Source organism: Oncorhynchus mykiss, chromosome 6, assembly GCF_057628025.1.
Source record: "Oncorhynchus mykiss isolate SJ-2025 chromosome 6, ASM5762802v1, whole genome shotgun sequence".
In the NCBI taxonomy this organism is placed as follows: domain Eukaryota; kingdom Metazoa; phylum Chordata; class Actinopteri; order Salmoniformes; family Salmonidae; genus Oncorhynchus; species Oncorhynchus mykiss.
In genome coordinates, this window is record NC_143027.1 from 74833803 (window position 1) to 74854384 (window position 20582).

The 20582-nt window shown below is 47.5% G+C and overlaps 1 protein-coding gene across 1 annotated transcript in view; it reads left to right on the forward strand.

Moving 5' to 3' along the window:
• LOC110526582 (carbohydrate sulfotransferase 8) overlaps nt 1-20582 on the forward strand; it is a 259745-nt gene that overhangs the window by 38252 nt on the left and 200911 nt on the right. Inside the window, exon 2 of the mRNA XM_021607672.3 lies at nt 14283-14488. Within this exon, the coding sequence (XP_021463347.1) occupies nt 14314-14488 (175 nt within the window). The 5' untranslated portion in view covers nt 14283-14313. The remainder of the gene's footprint in view (nt 1-14282; nt 14489-20582) is intronic.

Here is a 20582-nt window from a genome sequence, read left to right on the forward strand (position 1 = left end):
ATGAAAATGTATGTCATTTTTGTTTTGTTATTAAAGGTTAATAGATTACGTTATTACGAAAACATTGTAACTTTAAGAGTTTTCCCAGTATATGTTTGATGTTTATACATTGTACGTTGTGTGGAAAATGTCCAAATCAAAGAGAATGTTTTAATAAAGATAGTTGTCTAAAATTAGATTTGAGTAAAATCTAGACCTTGCATCTTAATTGCCCTAAATGCAGTTACGCCCACTTCTGACCCGAGACATGTGAGTGAAGAATTAACATATCAGACTAAGTGACCCAAGCTGCAGCCAAGGTCTAAAAAGTCAACGAACCCAAAACACAACACAGCGTTGAAGACAAAATAAAAAATGTTTTATACACATGCTACGGATGAGTAGCTGTGTCTAAGCGGGTGAATTCAAGCCGGAACACCTGGTCTCTACTCCCCATCGAATCCTGATATCTACACTGTTTCCATTCCTACGCTGTGAGCTCTGAGCTACAGAGCTGGCTGTCCTCTGAAGATCCCTTTCAGAACAAGGGCGAGGAATCAGGCCACTAAGCCAAAAGGACACTGACATCGTGAAGACAACCAGGGACTTGTGCCGGAGAAGTGCGTCATTAAAAAGCCTAAACAAGAGCTTCCCATCTGAGACCTCCCACACGTAATTACATCATTATATTCTGACCCATAAGAGCGGCAGTTTGGGGCAAGGCTAGGGTTAAAATAAGCATAGCTGACAAATGCACCCAAATGTATATTTCTCTCGTGTACTTTCTCTTTATCTCTTTTAAATCCCCATTTTGGGTGACACGCGCCATAGTGTGTTGGCCAGTTATACTAAGTTATAATCAATAGTCTAGACTGTGTGTTGTGTATGTGCATCTTTTATCATCATTTTAGCTTTCTAGTAAATAAATACTCAACTAAGATTGGTGTGGTACGAACTCATTGGTGAGACCCGGGTCCATGCAGATTCCCGGATTATGCGACGTTCAGAATGGAGACTGTAGAGGAAACTGATTAATTAGCGACTGTTGTAAAATCGATATTCTGATATTCTTTGAATTAATTTGGGAAATAGAAACTCAATAAAATGAATTGTCCCATGGTGCCCCAGGTGAATGAGTTAATAATTGCTTGATTCATTTAATCACGCAATTAGAAACCTTTAATCATTCCAATGAGCAACAGTCGTCACATTAACTAATACAACGTCACGACAGTACTATCGTGGAACAAAAAAAGGAGATGTGAAAAGACTTTATGATGGTGAGCATTAAGATTTGCACCACCGGTAAAGACATTCTCCTGTCTCTATGGCTACATTATGCAACACATATCACAACATGAAATATCTCTTACCCTCGTACAAACAAACCAGACACCCAGCTTTGCTTTCCTTCTTTCATTTTATTCTTCTCACAAATGGAAATCCATACAGTAGCGCTTGGGGTTCAAATGACAAAATTATATGCCTACCTTTTATACCTCCGTTATATGAAAATGAGATGTTTATGTACCGTAGCCGAGAATGAGTCATAAGAAGTTCTCAACACACAAAGAGACCGCATTTGAAAGCCCACAGAGAGTGAATCAAGCGTCTAGTTCTGTGCTGTGTACTGTGTTTATGCTATTACCTGGGAGGTTTGGATGACTTCCTGTGTAGGTAATAGGATGCATCCCAATGGTATCCTATTCCCTTTATAGTTCACTACTTTTAGATTTTCTCTGGATCAAAATGGGGCTTAGGTGGTAGGGGCGTGGTGGGGGCATGGCAATGGGGGTGGTCAATGGTGTGGTCACCAACCCAACATTTTAGAGGCCCTGTTGGTCTCAGTGACAAAATTGAGCAGTTCTAAAGCTAATTTCCTGCAATTCTACACATCTTGCCATGGCTGATGCTATCTGAGTGACTCAACATTATAACAAATTCAATGGGGGCCCCATGCCAGGACAAAACTACTCCTGAATGCATAATTAGTAGATTTTTTTATTCTCCCTGACTGTCTAGCTTTTATTTTGGTGATTGTTAGTAATTATTTAAAACAATATACATCCATTATCTTTTCTACATACTTTATATCTGATTTTAGTCATTTTAAGTTAACACTGAAAACATTTAATTATCCCAATTTTCAATTAAAATAATAATAATAATATTATTATTTGGCCTGAAAAAACACTAGGGCAACCCGCCCAAAACTTTTCTATGCAGATAAAACCCTGCTTTTGACCAGGGACCGCAGGGCTAGGGTTAAAAGTAGTGCACTATATAGGGGATCGAATGCCATGTGGGGCACACCCATACTGTACTGAGAAACCATTTACTCAACTAACTTCCCTCCATTTCCTCTTCGCTATTCTCCACTGCATCCCCATAATAATTCTAGGAATGTCTTTCATTGGAGACTTTCACAATACCAGCTGCAACTCCTTTGCCCTCTCTAGCCTCATGCTGTGGTACTCTTTAATGAGCTCCCAGTAGCTGGTCTGCTGGGTTTCAGGCTGCTTTAGCTGGAATATTACTCAAATGTGCTCATTAAATATAATTGTGCATTTTGCACAATATCGATACTGTATGTAAACCTAGATTAAGATTTTAACGAGATACTGTGTGTGTGTGTGTGTGTGTGTGTGTCATTTTTACGTGTTACATGTAGCACACTGTAGATGTTCTGCAGGTAGTCAGGAAATGGGCAAGTCATTATTATGAAGCCGAATATGAAGCTCTCTGGTCTGAACTTGTAATTCTATGTAACAGCATTGACAATAGTGCAGTGATTGGACACAATAACACCATGGATTTTCATTTATTGAATTAAGGATGTTAATGTCCAGACTCACATTAAGCATCTCCAATCCAAAATTAAATCTAGAATTCACTTCCTATTTCGCAACAAAGCCTCCTTCACTCATGTTGCCAAACATACCCTCGTAAAACTGACTATCCTACCGATATTTTACTTTGGTGATGTCATTTACAAAATAGCCTCCATCACTCTACTCAGCAACCTGGATGTAGTCTATCACAGTGCCATCCGTTTTATCACCAAATGTCACGTTCTGACCTTAGTTCCTTTTTTATGTCTTTGTGTTAGGTTGGTCAGGGTGTGAGTTGGGGTGGGTAGTCTATGTATTTGGCCTAGTATGGTTCTCAATCAGAGGCAGGTGTCGTTCGTTGTCTGTGATTGAGAATCATACTTAGGTAGCCTGTTTTCCCCATTTTGGTTGTGGGTGTTTTTTTTCTGTTTAGTGTCTGTTCACTTGGCAGAACTGTTTTGTTTTCTCTTCATTGTTATTTTGTGTAGTGTTCAGTTTTTTCTATTAAAATATGACAAACACTTACCACGCTGCATTTTGGTCCTCCTCTCCTTCCACCAACGAGAAGCATTACAGAATCACCCACCAAAGAAGGACCAAGCAGCGTGGTAACCAGGAGCAGAGGGTTCTGGACTCCTGGACTTGGGAGGAGATAATGGACGGCAAGGGACCCTGGACACAGGCTGGGGAATATCGCCGCCCCAAGGAAGAACTGGAGGCAGCGAAAGCTGAGTGGCGGCGATATGAGGAGGTAGCACGGCAGTGCGACAGGCACGAGAGGCAGCCCAAACACGGGGAGTGTGGTCAGGTTGGAGACCTGAGCCCACTCCTCGTGCTTACCGAAAGCAGCGTTGTACTGGTCAGGCACTGTGTTATGCGGTGGTGCGCACAGTGTCACCAGTACGGGCTCATAGCCCAGAGCACTATAGGCCAGCCCCCCGCAAGTGCCATGCGAGAGTGGGCATCCAGCCAGGGTGTGTTGTGCCGGCTCAGCGTGTCTGGTCTCCGGTACGCCGTTTCGGCCCAGGGTATCCTGCGCCGGCTCTGCGTGCTGTGTCTCCAGGGCGCTGGGAGGGTGCAGTGCGTCCTATGCCTGCGCTCCGCCTATGCCGGGCGAATGTGGGCATTGAGCCTAAGGGAGAGGTGCGAGTAGTATGCACCAGATCTCCAGTGCTCACCCACAGCTCAGTTCAACCTGTGCCTGCACTCTGGATGGTCCGGGCTAAAGTGGTCATCCAGCCTGGAGGAGTGGTGCCAAGGCTGCGCACCAGAGCTCCAGTGCTCCCCCACAGCCCGGTCCATCCGGTGCCTCCTCCACGCACCAGGCCTCCTGTAGGTCTCTCCAGCCTGGTGGGTCCTGTGGCAGTCCCAAGTACCAGGCTGTCTCTCCGTCTCCTACCTCCAGGTTCTCTCTCCAGGCCAGAGCCGCCCATCTGTCCTGAGCTGCCAGAGCCGCCCGTCTGTCCTGAGCTGCCAGAGCCGCCCGTCTGTCCTGAGCTGCCAGAGCCGCCCGTCAGTCAGGAGCTGCCAGAGCCGCCCGTCAGTCAGGAGCTGCCAGAGCCGCCCGTCAGTCAGGAGCTGCCAGAGCCGCCCGTCGCTCTGGCGCTGCCGGAGTCGTCCTTCACTACGGCGCTGCCGGAGTCGTCCTTCACTATGGCGCAGCCGGAGTCTCCCGCCTGTCCGGCGCTGCCGGAGTCTCCCATCTATTCGGGGCCCACTGCAAGTGTCCCCAGTCCGAGGTCGTCGGCAAGGGTCGCCGCTCCTAAGGCGCCAGACTATGGTGGAGTGGGGTCCACGTCCCGCACCAGAGCCGCCACCGTGGACAGACGCCCACCCAGACCCTCCCCTATAGGTTCAAGTTTTGCGGCCGGAGTCCGCACCTTTGGCCGGGGGTACTGTCACGTTCTGACGTTAGTTCCTTTTTTATGTCTTTGTGTTAGGTTGGTCAGGGCGTGAGTTGGGGTGGGTAGTCTATGTTCTTTTTTCTAAGTTGTTATATTTCTATGTGTTTGGCCTAGTATGGTTCTCAATCAGAGGCAGGTGTTGTTCGTTGTCTGTGATTGAGAATCATACTTAGGTAGCCTGTTTTCCCCATTTTGGCTGTGGGTGTTTATTTTCTGTTTAGTGTCTGTTCACCTGGCAGAACTGTCTTGTTTTCTCTTCGTTGTTATTTTGTGTAGTGTTCAGTTTTTTCTATTAAAATATGACGAACACTTACCACGCTGCATTTTGGTCCTCCTCACCTTCCACCAACGAGAAGCTTTACACCAAAGCCCCATATATCACCCACCATAGCGACCTGTATGCTCTTGTTGGCTGGCCCTCACTACATATTCATCACCAAACACACTGGCTCCAGGTCATCTATAAGTCTATGCTAGGTAAAGCCCCGCCTTATCTCAGCTCACTGGTCACCATAGCAACACCCACCCATAGTACGCTCTCCAGCAGGTATATTTCACTGGTCACCCCCAAAGCCAACACTTCATTTGGCTGCCTTTCCTTCCAGTTCTCTGCTGCCAATGACTGGAACTAATTGCAAAAATCACTGAAGCTGGAGTCTTATATCTCCCACTCTAACTTTAAGCATCAGCTGTCAAAGTAGCGTACCGATCACTGTACCTGTACACAGCCAATCTGTAAATAGCACACCCAACTAAATTGTAATTCTTTTTGCCTCTATGGCCTATTTATTGCCTTACCTCACTACTCTACTACATTTGCACACACTGTTCATAGATTTTTATATTGTGTTATTGACTGTACGTTTGTTTATACCTTGTGTAACTCTGTGTTGTTGTTTTTGTCGCACTGCTTTGCTTTATCTTGGCCAGGTGGCAGTTGTAAATGAGAACTTGTTCTCAACTGGCCTACCTGGTTAAATAAAGGTGAAATACAATAAAAATACATTTAAAAAAGCATTCATTAAGTCAAAGCCAAAGCTTCATATAGCAGTGTAGCTAGGACATTGGCACTCTCAGCCATGCTGTGTAATATATTCTGTCTTTTCACACCTGAACTTGGGAACACTACTGCAGGGGCTGTCTGTATATTAATAGCCTACCTGTGACTTCATCTGTAGCATTTGCTGTTATGCACCATAGAGAGAATAGCTACTCTAAAGGTGTTTGGGTGTTATGTGTGAGGGTGTTTGAGCATGTCTGTTTGCGTCTGAGCCGTCATCAGCCCTTTGTCTGAGTGTGTCTGGGTGTACGTGTCCCCTGCAGAGCCAGCCACTGGCAGCCAGGTCACCGTCACAGGGGGCAGGGGAATGTGTGAGGTGGCTGGGGGCCGCTGCCGGCTGAGGTGTGGGGCTAACTGGGCTGACTGTATGTTAGATGGGGGAAGTGTGGGATGTACGTATGTCAGCGACATGAACAGAAAGAGAGCGAGACATTGCCACTATCATACTGTAGCCAATTGGATAACCGGAACAAAGGAGTGTAGAAAACAGACCTATACTTCAGCTGTGCTTGATTGAACTTGCCGAGCACAATGGAAACAACATAATTGTCCCAAAAGTGCAAATCTTGCCCACCTGGTGCCCCAGGCCGTCTCAGTCAGTTGCTCAGATTATTTGAAACAAAACAAATACCATCTGAACCCTGGTCTTTTCTACATAACAGAATAGCAGTCATTGTGGTGGCTCATCTAATTTCTGATGGGTAATCTCCATCACAGCAGCAGAACGGATTACCCTGACCACAGATCAGCCAGCTGCCATAAATAAGGACAATTAGCTCTGCAGTGAACATGATTTTGCCTCCCATTTTACCCCTGTCAAACCCTGGGCTCAGGTAGTAATTGAATAGTGAATGGAATAGGCCACAAACTGAATCTTTCTTTGTCTCTTTGTTATGGAGCCAATCGTTTAATTCTGACCATAAATAGTTTCTGGGCCACCTGTTTTTTTCCAACAAGATCATTATTGCCAAGGGAAATTAGATATGCAGTAAATTATACAAAACTGTCACGTATTAACAAGGTAGGTGGAATCAAGCGCAGAGAGCAGGTGCAGTGAGTCGATAGTTTATTCTCCGGAACAAACACTGAAAACCCGAAAACAGGGTGAAATAATCCAACACAGGATTAAGATATATCGGAGCAAATAACACAATACGTATTCACTAAAATACATGAAACCAAAACAATCCCGCACGAAACAAGGGCGGGACAACCTACTATAAATAAGGACGTCAATAAACTAAAATACACACAGGTGAAACTAATAAGACAAAACCAACAGACAAACGAAAAAGGGATCGATGGTGGCTAGTAGGACGGTGACGACGACCGCCGAGCACCGCCCGAACAGGCAGGAGAGCCAACTTCGGCGGAAGTCGTGACAGTACCCCCCCCCTGACGCGCGGCCCCCGCAGCGCGCCGCCACCGTCCTCGAGGACGACCCGGAGGACGAGGTGCTGGGCGATCCGGGTGGAGGCGGTGGAAATCACTCAGGAGAGAAGGGTCCAAAATGTCCCTCACCGGAACCCAGCATCTCTCCTCCGGACCGTACCCCTCCCAGTCCACGAGGTACTGTAGGCCCCCCACCCGGCGTCTCGAATCCAGAATGCCCCGAACTGTGTACGCCGGGGACCCCTCGATGTCCAGGGGGGGCGGAGGGACCTCAGGCACCTCACCTTCTTGCAGGGGACCAGCCACCACCGGCCTGAGGAGAGACACATGAAACGAGGGGTTAATACGGTAATACCTAGGAAGTTGTAACCTGTAACACACCTCGTTTATTCTCCTCAGGACTTTAAACGGCCCCACACACTGCGGCCCCAGCTTCCGACAGGGCAGGCGGAGGGGCAGGTTCCGGGTCGAGAGCCAGACCCTGTCCCCCGGTGCAAACACGGGGGCCTCACTGCGGTGTTGGTCAGCGCTCCTCTTCTGCCGTTCGCCCGCTACCCGTAGTGAGTCCTGAACGGCTTTCCATGTGTCCTTGGAGCGCTGTACCCATTCCTCCACCGCAGGAGCCTCGGTCTGGCTCTGATGCCATGGAGCCAGGACCGGCTGGTAACCTAACACACACTCAAAAGGAGACAAGTTAGTTGAGGAGTGGCGTAGGGAGTTCTGAGCTAGTTCAGCCCAGGGAACATACCTTGCCCACTCACCAGGCCGGTCCCGGCAATAGGACCGCAGAAACCTGCCCACCTCTTGATTTACGCGCTCCACCTGCCCATTACTCTCGGGGTGAAAACCTGAGGTTAAGCTGACCGAGACCCCCAGTCTCTCCATAAACGCCCTCCATACTCTGGACGTGAATTGGGGACCCCGATCAGAAACGATGTCCTCAGGCACCCCATAGTGCCGGAAGACATGGGTAAACAAGGCCTCAGCAGTCTGCAGGGCCGTAGGGAGACCGGGCAACGGGATGAGACGACAGGACTTAGAAAACCGATCCACAACGACCAGGATTGTAGTACTTCCCTGGGACGGGGGAAGGTCGGTAAGAAAGTCCACCGATAAGTGTGTCCACGGCCGTTGTGGAACGGGGAGGGGTTGTAATTTCCCTCTAGGCAAGTGCCGAGGAGCCTTGCTCTGAGCACACACGGAGCAGGAGGAGACATAAAATCTCACGTCTTTAGCTAGCGTGGGCCACCAGTATCTCCCTCTCAGACTCCGCACTGTCCTCTCGATGCCAGGATGACCCGAGGAGGGGAGAGTATGAGCCCACCGAATCAGCTTGTCCCGGACCCCCCTCGGTACGTACTGGGTTCCTACTGGACAGTTGGGAGGGGCCGGCTCTGACCGTGAGGCCCCCTCTATCTCTGCGTCCACCTCCCATACCACCGGTGCCACGAGACATGACGGTGAAATGATGGGAGTTGGCTCAACGGGCCGCTCCTCGGTATCATAGAGGCGGGACAGCGCGTCGGCCTTGGTGTTTTGGGAGCCGGGCCGGTATGAGAGGGTAAACCGGAATCTGGTAAAAAACATGGCCCATCTAGCCTGACGTGGATTCATTCTCTTCGCTGCCCGGATATACTCGAGATTACGATGGTCAGTCCAGATGAGAAAAGGGTGTTTAGCCCCCTCAAGCCAATGTCTCCACACCTTCAGAGCCTTGACTACAGCTAACAACTCCCGGTCCCCCACATCATAGTTTCGCTCCGCTGGGCTGAGCTTGCTCGAAAAGAAAGCACAAGGGCGAAGTTTGGGTGGCACGCCCGAGCGTTGGGACAGCACGGCTCCGACCCCAGCCTCGGACGCATCCACCTCCACTATGAACGCTAAAGAGGGGTCCGGATGCGCCAGCACGGGTGCATTGGTGAACAGCTCCTTCAAACGAGTGAATGCTCTGCCCGCCTCTGCTGACCAGCGCAAGCGCACCGGTCCTCCCTTCAGCAGCGAGGTGATGGGAGCAGCTACCTGACCAAAACCCCGGATAAACCTCCGGTAGTAATTGGCAAACCCTAAAAACCGCTGCACCTCTTTCACCGTGGTCGGAGTCGGCCAATTACGCACGGCTGTAACGCGGTCATCCTCCATCACCACCCCAGAGGTGGAAATACGATATCCCAGGAAGGAAACGGACTGTTTGAAAAACTCACATTTCTCCGCCTTGCAATACAGATCATGCTCCAGCAGTCGCCCAAGTACCTTACGCACCAGAGACACATGCGCCGCGCGTGTGGCAGAATAGATCAAGATGTCATCGATGTACACTACCACTCCCTGCCCGAGCAGGTCTCGGAGAATCTCGTCTACGAAGGATTGGAAAACGGCTGGAGCATTCTTCAACCCGTATGGCATGACGCGGTACTCATAATGACCAGATGTAGTACTGAATGCAGTTTTCCACTCATCCCCTCCCCGGATACGCACCAGATTATACGCGCTCCTCAGGTCCAGTTTTGTGAAGAAGCGCGCCCCGTGAAATGATTCCACCGCCGTGGCGATGAGAGGTAGTGGGTAACTAAACCCCACTGTGATGGAATTTAGACCTCTATAATCAATGCACGGACGCAGACCTCCATCCTTCTTCTTCACAAAAAAGAAGCTCGAGGAGACGGGTGATGCGGAGGGCCGAATGTACCCCTGTCTCAGTGATTCAGTAACGTATGTTTCCATCGCTACCGTCTCCTCCTGGGACAATGGATACACGTGACTCCTAGGAAGTGCAGCGTTCTCCAGAAGGTTTATCACGCAGTCCTCTCGACGATGAGGTGGTAATTGGGTCGCCTTCTTTTTACTGAAGGCGATAGCCAAATCGGCATATTCAGAGGGAATGCGCACGGTGGAAACTTGGTCTGGACTCTCCACCGTAGTCGCACCAACGGCAACTCCTCTACACCTACCTGAACACTCCTCTGACCACCCCTTAAGAGCCCCCTGTCGCCAGGAAATCACCGGGTTGTGTTGAGCTAACCAGGGAACCCCCAACACCACCGGAAACGCAGGTGAATCTATAAGGAACAGACTAATCTGCTCCTTATGATCCCCCTGCGTTACCATGTCCAGTGGCACCGTAGCCTCCCTAATCACTCCTGACCCTAATGGTCGGCTATCTAATGAGTGCACGGGGAAAGGTTGATCTACCGACACCAGGGGAATCCCTAGCCTTAACGCAAGCCCACGATCCATGAAATTCCCAGCTGCGCCTGAATCGACTAGCGCCTTATGCTGTAGAGAGGGAAAAAACCCAGGGAAAGAAATCAAAACATACACATGACCGACAGGAGGCTCTGGGTGAGTCTGGTGCTTACTCACCTGGGGTGATCGAGCAGTGCTCCGCCTGCCCTCCCGACTCCCAGACGAGTTCCTCCAGCACCGGTCTGACGTGTGCCCTCGTCGACCACAACTGGTGCAGGAGGACACTCCTCCTCCGGTCTCCCTTGAAGCTGCCCCTCCTAATTCCATAGGGATAGGGGCAGGAGGGCTGGGAAGTGGAAACGACAGGGCCTGATCCGAACGCCCGCGAGCAGCCAGCAGATTGTCGAGACGGATAGCCAAGTCAATGAGCTCATCCAGTGTGCAGGTGGTGTCCCGACATGCCAGCTCCCTGCGGACGTCCTCCCTGAGACTGCATCTGAAATGGTCGACCAAGGCCCTGTCGTTCCATCCTGCTCCTGCGGCCAAGGTCCTGAACTCCAGAGCAAAGTCCTGAGCGCTCCTCGTCTCCTGCCGCAGGTGGAACAGCCGTTCACCCGCCGCCCGACCCTCTGGTGGATGGTCAAAAACAGCTCGGAATCGGCGGGTGAACTCTGGGTAATTATCCCTCGCCGAGTCCGGGCCATTCCATACTGCGTTGGCCCACTCGAGGGCTCGCCCAGTCAAGCAGGAGACGAGGGCGCTCACGCTCTCCTCTCCAGAGGGAGCAGGACGCACGGTAGCCAGGTATAGCTCCAGTTGAAGGAGGAAACCCTGGCACCCAGCCGCCGTTCCGTCATACTCCCGTGGGAGTGTCAACCGCAGAGCCCCGGAGCCAGATGTGGTCGTAGGAACAGGAGGTGCTGGAGAAGGGGGTGCTAGCGATGATGTGGGAAGACCACTCCTCTCCCATCGATCCATCCTCTCCATCATTTGGTCCATGGCAGAACCAATCCGATGGAGCACGCTGGTGTGGTGGAGGACTCTCTCCTCCATCGATGGGAGAGGAGACGCGGCTGCTCCTGCTGATTCCATGGGTGGTGCGGGATTCTGTCACGTATTAACAAGGTAGGTGGAATCAAGCGCAGAGAGCAGGTGCAGTGAGTCGATAGTTTATTCTCCGGAACAAACACTGAAAACCCGAAAACAGGGTGAAATAATCCAACACAGGATTAAGATATATCGGAGCAAATAACACAATACGTATTCACTAAAATACATGAAACCAAAACAATCCCGCACGAAACAAGGGCGGGACAACCTACTATAAATAAGGACGTCAATAAACTAAAATACACACAGGTGAAACTAATAAGACAAAACCAACAGACAAACGAAAAAGGGATCGATGGTGGCTAGTAGGACGGTGACGACGACCGCCGAGCACCGCCCGAACAGGCAGGAGAGCCAACTTCGGCGGAAGTCGTGACAAAAACAGAACAGAATACAAGTTTGTCATTGGAAGCTGTGCAACATTCAGTCCACATATAGTTTTTGTGTGTATGTTTTTCCTGTAATCATACTTTAAAAGATCACAGTGCATACTAAATACTAATAGCTATATCCCATAAATGGGAATTGTGAATATGGTAGAAAAATTAAACATTATTATCAGAATACATTTTACAAACATCCTTGTGTGTTTGCTTAATGAATTCAGCAGATAGATACATACACTTCCCAGCGTGTGATCCAGTTGATCAGAGGGCGTGTTCCCAGCAAAACAATAGATGCATCTCCGCTGCAGATGCAGAAGAATGAGATATGTCCCTGACTGATTGTACTGGCTGATTTATCCATGACTGAAGGCCAGCCAAGTGGTTTGATATCTGATTGTACTGGCTGATTTATCCATGACTGAAGGCCAGCCAAGTGGTTTGATATCTGATTGTACTGGCTGATTTATCCATGACTGAAGGCCAGCCAAGTGGTTTGATATCTGATTGTACTGGCTGATTTATCCATGACTGAAGGCCAGCCAAGTGGTTTGATATCTGATTGTACTGGCTGATTTATCCATGACTGAAGGCCAGCCAAGTGGTTTGATATCTGATTGTACTGGCTGATTTATCCATGACTGAAGGCCAGCCAAGTGGTTTGATATCTGATTGTACTGGCTGATTTATCCATGACTGAAGGCCAGCCAAGTGGTTTGATATCTGATTGTACTGGCTGATTTATCCATGACTGAAGGCCAGCCAAGTGGTTTGATATCTGATTGTACTGGCTGATTTATCCATGACTGAAGGCCAGCCAAGTGGTTTGATATCTGATTGTACTGGCTGATTTATCCATGACTGAAGGCCAGCCAAAGTGGTTTGATATCTGATTGTACTGGCTGATTTATCCATGACTGAAGGCCAGCCAAGTGGTTTGATATCTGATTGTACTGGCTGATTTATCCATGACTGAAGGCCAGCCAAAGTGGTTTGATACTTGATTGACTGCTATTGGTCTCCAAGGTTATGGCATCAATTAACTCATACAGGCTGATTAATTGTTTCTTATTTTCAATTATATGTGTTAGTTATTTATATTTTTCTAGTCTCATTCTGTATATTTATAGACGCCGTTGATGACTCTCTATTCACCAGTATCTAGTTAACTTGTTACCTCCTTTTTATGTTGAGCACTTTGCACTTTTACCTTTTTGGATTCTTTCGAGCATTGATTACATAAAGTACATTTTTGCATCTCCGTCGCCTTGGTTTTTTCCTTTTTATGGTTTGAGTGTGAGATCCCATTGAAATCTTTAGATGCTTTTTCTCTCGTGCACAGGCCACTATTCATTATAGCCTGAGCACAGACCCTCATACTGGCTCACTGACTCATGAAAAACATGGCTTCTAGATTTCATGTCAAGTTGTCCACAGTTTAACACATTTAGGACATGTGTTGTTTTACAAACAGACTTCAAAGAGCCTATGTTTATCATTAATACTGCACAGTATGTCTTTTAAGTAGTTCCTGCTTATAAAATGTAACATCTCATTAATCTTGTGTGGTAGGCTGTTAGCAGTACAAAGAGAATATGTTTCTATAGTTGTCACTCAGTAAGGTGAACACATTTTGTATTAATCCAATGAGAAGAAAACTGTTTGTTACACGGAGTGGAACAGGGAAACCCAAGAGCAGACTCAGACGAGGACACTGGGATGAAGTAACCAAGGTATTTATTGAAACACAGGGGGAAGATGTAGTGCAGGCCAGGGGAAGCTCGGGCGGGTTGCAGGAAACCAGGTGCGGCGGCTGAGGCTGGAGCGAGAGGGGTTGGGACAGGGTAAGCAGGTCCGGAGGGGAATCCAAGGGAGTAGTAGAGTGGGGAATCCAGGGCAGAGTAGCAGGATAAGGAGACGTGGGACTGGAGACAGGTACCAGAGTCAGAGCGGGCAGAACTGTAGCAGAGAGGAAAACCGTGTCAGCCAAGGAAAACAGGCACAACAGGATAACAGGATCGAAATAGTAACAAACGGCTAGAAACATAGACTGACTGAGCAGAGATTACGATTTGGCAGTGTAGAAGTGGCAGGGGTGAGTATTTGTATTTGTCTTGATTATGGAACAGGTTGCAGCTGGTGGTGACTGCTCTGACTCCAGCACACCTGTCTCCGCCCACACAATCACACACACACAGAGAGAGGGAGAGGGAGAGAGCACTGTGGGAGTGGCGGCAAGTCAAGGAGACACAGGATGAGCAGTAGAGGGCGTGTCAGGCGCAGATGTAACACTGTTGAAGAACCATGATTAGCCTACCTATATTAATGTAATTATAACCCATTTAACCCTATGTCATGTCATGCTATGTCCTGTATTGTGCTGCTATATCTTATGTCCTGTCCTGTCTGGCCTGACTCTGTCCCTGTTCTCTCTCCCCAGGCAGCAGTCTGAGCTGAGGCAGGATAGCAGGATGCTGTGGGTGGAGTGTAGGATAGTGGACGCCCTGCGTGGGAGAAGACGGATGAGGGCCACGGCCGTCAAGCTGCCCTGCTCCTTCTGGTTCCTTCTGCTGTTCGGGGCTGGAGGCCTTGTCCTCTTCATACACCTCCAGGACCTCTCAGAGATGGTCCAGCAACAGGCTCCAGGTCAGTGGGAGAGAGATTCTACCCTATTCTACAGTCAGTTTCTACTGACCTGAAACTGGAATGGGTTGATACTATCATCAGTACTATATGTTGTGAAAGAAGCGTGACACACATACAAATAAACCCATATACATCTGTTCACATGCATGTACACATGTACTATATATACTGTTATTGTCAACCTGCTCCTCTACTGGATTAACGTTTGATAAGAACCGTACCAAGTTTGCATACTGAAAAGATGAAGTAATTGGTTATGAGTTATCATGAGACAATGCCAGGATGTCAACCGTAAATGATGGTGATATCCTTGGTGGTGCACTGTGAGTGGTGATTGGTGATATCCTTGATGTTGCACTGAGTGGTGATTGGTGATATCCTGTGAGTGGTGATATCCTTAGTGGTGTACTGTGAGGGCACCAGTGGTGAACACCTTCTACAGCACCACAGGCCTGAGCCACATACTGAGAGATGGAGAGAGAGCTGGGGAGATAGGGCTAGGATCTAGATGGGAGGGAGGGGGAGAGAGAGAGAGACTACACAGAGAGAGATGGAGAGATGGGGGAGGCTCTATGCACGGCTGTGTGTGGGTCTATCATGTGTCACCTGTGCTGTGTGTCATCATCAGTATCAGACAGGATGAGTGCTGTGTCAGCCTCTCTATCAATAAGAGGTACTTACGGAGAGTGAGAACTCTCCTGGCTCTAATATTCCACTGATTGTCAGATGCTCGTGCGGGTCATATCGCACGCACGCACGCACGCACGCATGCACGCACGCACACACACACACACACACACACAGCCGAGTGATGAGTGTGTCTAACCTAGCAACTGCAGTGCTAGTGGGCCACGCACACTGTAGAAATGGCAAGGAGTTTTGGCTTGTCTATTCAGAAGGAGCACGATGCCAAGTTCAATGTCATGGAGACAAGATAGTGGCATGTCCTTTTTTTATTGAGGATTTTATGTCTATGAGGGATGGTCCTTTGAAGCTCAGTTGGTAGAGCATGGTGCTTGTAACCTAGAGTAGTGGGTTCAAATCCCAGGTCCATACATATGTAACATTTATGCACGCGTGACTGTAAGTTGCTTTGGATAAAAGTGTCGGCATATATTATATTGTTACGATAAGCACTTAATGAATTTGAAGTATTTAAACTGCTGACATACTGTACAGTAATTGTACTGTACGAGTATCCATTTTCACAGCAAAAGCAAGCATGCACGCACTATCCAGGCACTGATTTAATTAGAAACAAACAATTCTAATTTCACAAATGATGTATGACTTATGAAGTGTTACAATGAACATTCAGTGACTTCAGTATAGCTTTCACCGCTGGAAAGATAATGCTGAACGGTATCTATGCCTTAAGTTACGATGCCTCACTTCCGCCAGAAGCTCATCTCTAATAGTGTTGGGTTTTTAATACATTGGATGTCAGCTTCTATCTATCTTCCTCTCTCCACTGCTCATCCTCTTTGTCTGGCTGTGGAGTACAGTCACAGTCAGTGGAGTGCTTTGGTCCCCCATAGTTAAGATAACACTCACAATAGCCGAACAGGAACCAGCAGTTTAACAGGCTGGGCAACAGTCTCTCCTGATCTCCACAGTAACTGTTTAAGGGACAATTGAGGGGAAACCCACTAGCTACCAATCTCCTGGGGAAAAGACATGGCTCAAAGTCCTAGGCGCCAGCTGAGATAAATTGCTAACACACATTTTGACCAGTGAGCGTTTTTCCAACACTTAAGGCCTTGTTGTCACAGTGTGGGCCAACGGCTGAGAGGAAGGTCTAGTTGTATGGTGGTGTTCCAGTAAAGGTACGTGTCTTCACTCAAACACCAATAACACATTATTGCCATCTCATTGGAACAAACCCTATGGCAAAGCAAAGTCTTTCTTCATTGGAAAAAAGGACAAGGGCCCGTTGAGTGGACTGGTACAGTATTACACAACTCCACTGAGGGTCGTGACTAGGTCACCCACTATTCTCTTGTTCCAGTTATAGTATAATTACATAGCAGTAATCCATTTCTTATCCCATTTCCCCTCTGATAATCATTGCATGGAAGAGAGCATGTTAGCTCGACTCGGTTACAGTAGCTAATCTATAGAGATGCTCTGTTTACTGCTGTGCTATGCATTGAATGGCACAAATTGAACAAAGGCACAGTGATGAGTGATGCCAGTTATTGTCTAATTGCACTCTTACCATGCAAAGAAAATCCTACCCAACGTCCTTGACATCTTTACTGATCCATGGCTTGGCATCCGCAGTGAGGAGTCGTGGTTGAAAAGCCATCTGCTTGGGGTGAAGACGATAATGTCACTGTCTTTTTTATATGCAGCATGTCGCCAGGCTGAACACTTCACACACCACTGATGAGATGACATGGAGAACGAAAAATATGTACTAAGGTACGAGAGCCTGTGTGTGTGTGTGTGTGCGTGTGTGCATGCGTGCGTGCGTGCGTTTTTCCTTAGATGTAGCCAGGTCTCGTTGCTGAAATATAAAACCTTTCTCTATATCAGTGGTATTCAAAGTCAGGGGCGGGGAACGGCAGTGGGGTCGCCCAATTTTTTTGTTGAAATAAAGATATACAGTATGTACAACTACCCTTTCATCTGGTCCACAACAACCCTCCCTCCATCCCCCCATCCATGCCTCCCCCCCATCTCTCCATCAATCCCTCTTCACATGGGGATCGCAAGGAACAGTGCATGTTGTTTCAAGCTGGAAGGTAGAATTTGATCTCTCCCCACCAGAGGTCCAGTAATCCTTTAAGCCGTTCTGTTTGCAGAGTCTAATTTAGCCGTCTCTTAATGTAATTAAATTGTGCTGATGACCTGGCGTGGAGGGAGGGGCTGAGCAGCAATATTTCCATGCAAATCACTCCAATGAATGTTTGTGGAAAGATAATATATTATTTGACCTTATTATTTCCTCTCCATCCTTTGCCTGTCCACCACATAAAGCTCCCTTTACAAAAACTACTTGTGCAGACCTGGCACCATCCACTCTCACTCCACTCCACTCCATCCCACCCAGTTCAGTGCATTTGAAATTAATTATTGGCAAAGCTACATCACTCAGTCATTTTACCTTAAGTGCCATGGTACCCTGACCTTTGACATAGTAGAGAAACCCTGTCTCTGGGGATTTGGTGAGAAAACATAACTTCATTGAAACAGTGAAACCATACAGTACAATAAGAGTTTTCTGCTGGTCGGTTTTGTCTCTGGATCACATGACGATCTGGATGGTTATCTGGAGAGTGTCATGGCAACCTGTGCTCATGCCAAGCAGTAGACGTTACAGATCTCCATTCTCCTCTGTACACCTCAGCCACTGAGGAGGGATAGCCTATTATGGTCTGGCAGAACACACTGAAACCTGAACCATCCAAGTGGCCTTGATAGCTGAAACTCTGAAACCCTGGATACAGTACCTTTGCGTAGGTAGGTATTTAGTAGGTAGGTATTCGTCTAGGTACTCAGTAGGTATTGTAGGTATTCATTGCCCACATTGCCAACTCAGTCTGCTAACCTACTAGGGTATCACAATTTCTCCGTGGCAACGCCAAGGTCATGTGGTGTTCTATTAACATCAGTCCCCTGTGGTCATGTTCTGGGCTCTCTGGTCTGGACATAATCTGTTTTCCAAAGCCATCTGATCCCACAACCAATGCTGCCAATATGTTTCCAAATTGATTTTTTTCTCCACTTTCTTCCAGTACAGTGAATGGCTCATGTCCAGAAAAATACAATGTTAACCCTACAGCAATTAATGCTATACTATTACTCTACCAAAAGACTAAAAGCCATTTACTGTACTTTAATATGCAAGAGAGGCATATAATTATTTGGCTTTTGCCAGTTGTGTTTTTACTGCACAGACTTTAGAGAATGCTCTCTGAGTGTTGGAAAATATAGTCAGTGTGAGACACAGCCACAAATCATATTAGTGCAGCACTGAGTCCTGCGCGAGCGATACATCTCCCCTGAACCATTCCTCAGTCCTGGACATAAAACACTTCAAAACAGCTGATCTGGTGCTATCCAGTAAGCCATGAAATACAGAATGTAGCCCAGATCAGAAAGCATCCACATGAGACAGAGGAAGCTAAATTTACCAGTGGAGAGGGAAACAAAAAAAGTAGATGCTCTGATCTTTCCCTTTCAACTGTAGTGCAAAGGTCAAGATGCATCTTTTGAGCCTCCCACTAGCACAGACATGGGCAGCTGGCAGCATGCCAGTTTTGAAGGCCCTCAGATCAATAATTAAAAAAGATATCATATTTTTGAGGGTAACGCAGTCAGGGTCTCAACGAGTTAAAATAGTAGAATACGCAAGGTGCAATTTCAAAATATGGTTGTGCATAAGCAGTTTTTCTCTTGTTATGTCAGTCACTGACAGTCACTTAATTATCCCACGTCAGCAAAAATGTTGTAGATTGTTAGCTGACAGATGAGAGCAGCGATGAGCTGTGCTAGTGGGGGGTGTACGCCCACACGCTGGGCTGTGTTCAAAAACTCCAAAAGGATTGAGAACAGGATGTGGGTTGAGCACCAGGTAGATCCAACAGAGAAGTGGCTTTTTGAAAAGTCTTTAAAGGCTGCTATTGGAGCCTGTGCCGCTCAACATAACCAATCTGCCACATGCTGTGTCACTCTAACCCCACAGCCAAGGGTGGGCTGTACTGTACACTGTCCTGCTGCAGCATAGAGAGAACTCCTTCAGTGACCAAAGCCTCAAACACACAGATTTGAGCAGAAATCTCACGGAGGCCATTGTTCGAGAACTTTTTTCAGAGCATCCTGGTGCATTTACTGTTTACAAACTTGGCATTGCAGTTGTGGAGGCCTTGGACAGAAGTTAATACCATATAACTCAGAGTTTTTACTCGATTAAAATACAGTCACTCACAATTGATCTACCTTCATCCACTGCAGTGCAAATTCAATGCAGAGCTTTTTGGGAGGGAGAGAAGGAGATATTTGGCGTTTCCACTGCAGCACAAACATAATTATGAGATCATGTTTTTGGGGTAATTAGAATTAACAGGTGAGCTGGCTGAGCCACAGACGACAGACCGACAGACAGACATACAGAGTCTAGCCCCCGCATTCGTTGATTAAAGACAGCACTCTGCCACTCAAAACGACAAGGCCCTGGCCATCAGTGTCCCTAGTCATTCCCTTATCTGTCTGACAGTAATCCTCCGTTTCCTCTCCTCTGCTCTCCATCCCGAGAAAGAGACAGTCTCTCTCCTCTCGTCATGGAAGCACCAAATAATCAGGATGGGATTGGTTATCAAAGGCCTGGTAATGAGCAGCAACATGAATATACATGTCTAATATTGGAGCCAAACCAGCCATCCATTCCCAGCACTCCCTCTCCCTAACCAACTGAAGAACATCCCTTTTTCCCCACCACCAAACCAACAGCAGAATAAAAGAACGATTTCAAAAAGAATACTTATTTTTTTCAGTACAATTTCCCTTATGTTTTGTGTTTTTTTTGCATGAGAGTTTGATTAAAAAGTAATCAAAGGTAGAACAGCAGGTAAATTAGGACTGGGAAGCGGTAGGTAGGTATAGGTTCTGACAGTCACAAGGAAGGCACCACACAGAGCAGACTTAATAAGTACTGGAAGGGAGTGCCTGAGTTGCGTAACAACCATGATTTTTCCTCAGACGGGACTGTCTTCTTCTTATGAGGTTGTTGTTCTCCTCAAAGTTTAATTGCTGTCAGAAAGCTTGTCCTCAGGAGGCTCACCGCGAGAACACTTGTCTTTACCACTGCGAAGTCTTCATAGTTTCTCGTCAGCCAGCATCTCCCAGCAGGCTGGAGACAGGCTGTGAAAACCAGTCACAGACACAGAGACAGGTAAGAAGGGCATTCATGGCATCAAAATGAACATAACAATCGAGATACCAATTAGGATCTGGCTAAGAATACTTGAATCCGTTATAGAACCCATTGCCCTTTATGGTTGTGAGGTCTGGGGTCCGCTCACCAACCAAGAATTCACAAAATGGGCCAAATACCAAATTGAGACTCTGCATGCAGAATTCTGCCCAAATA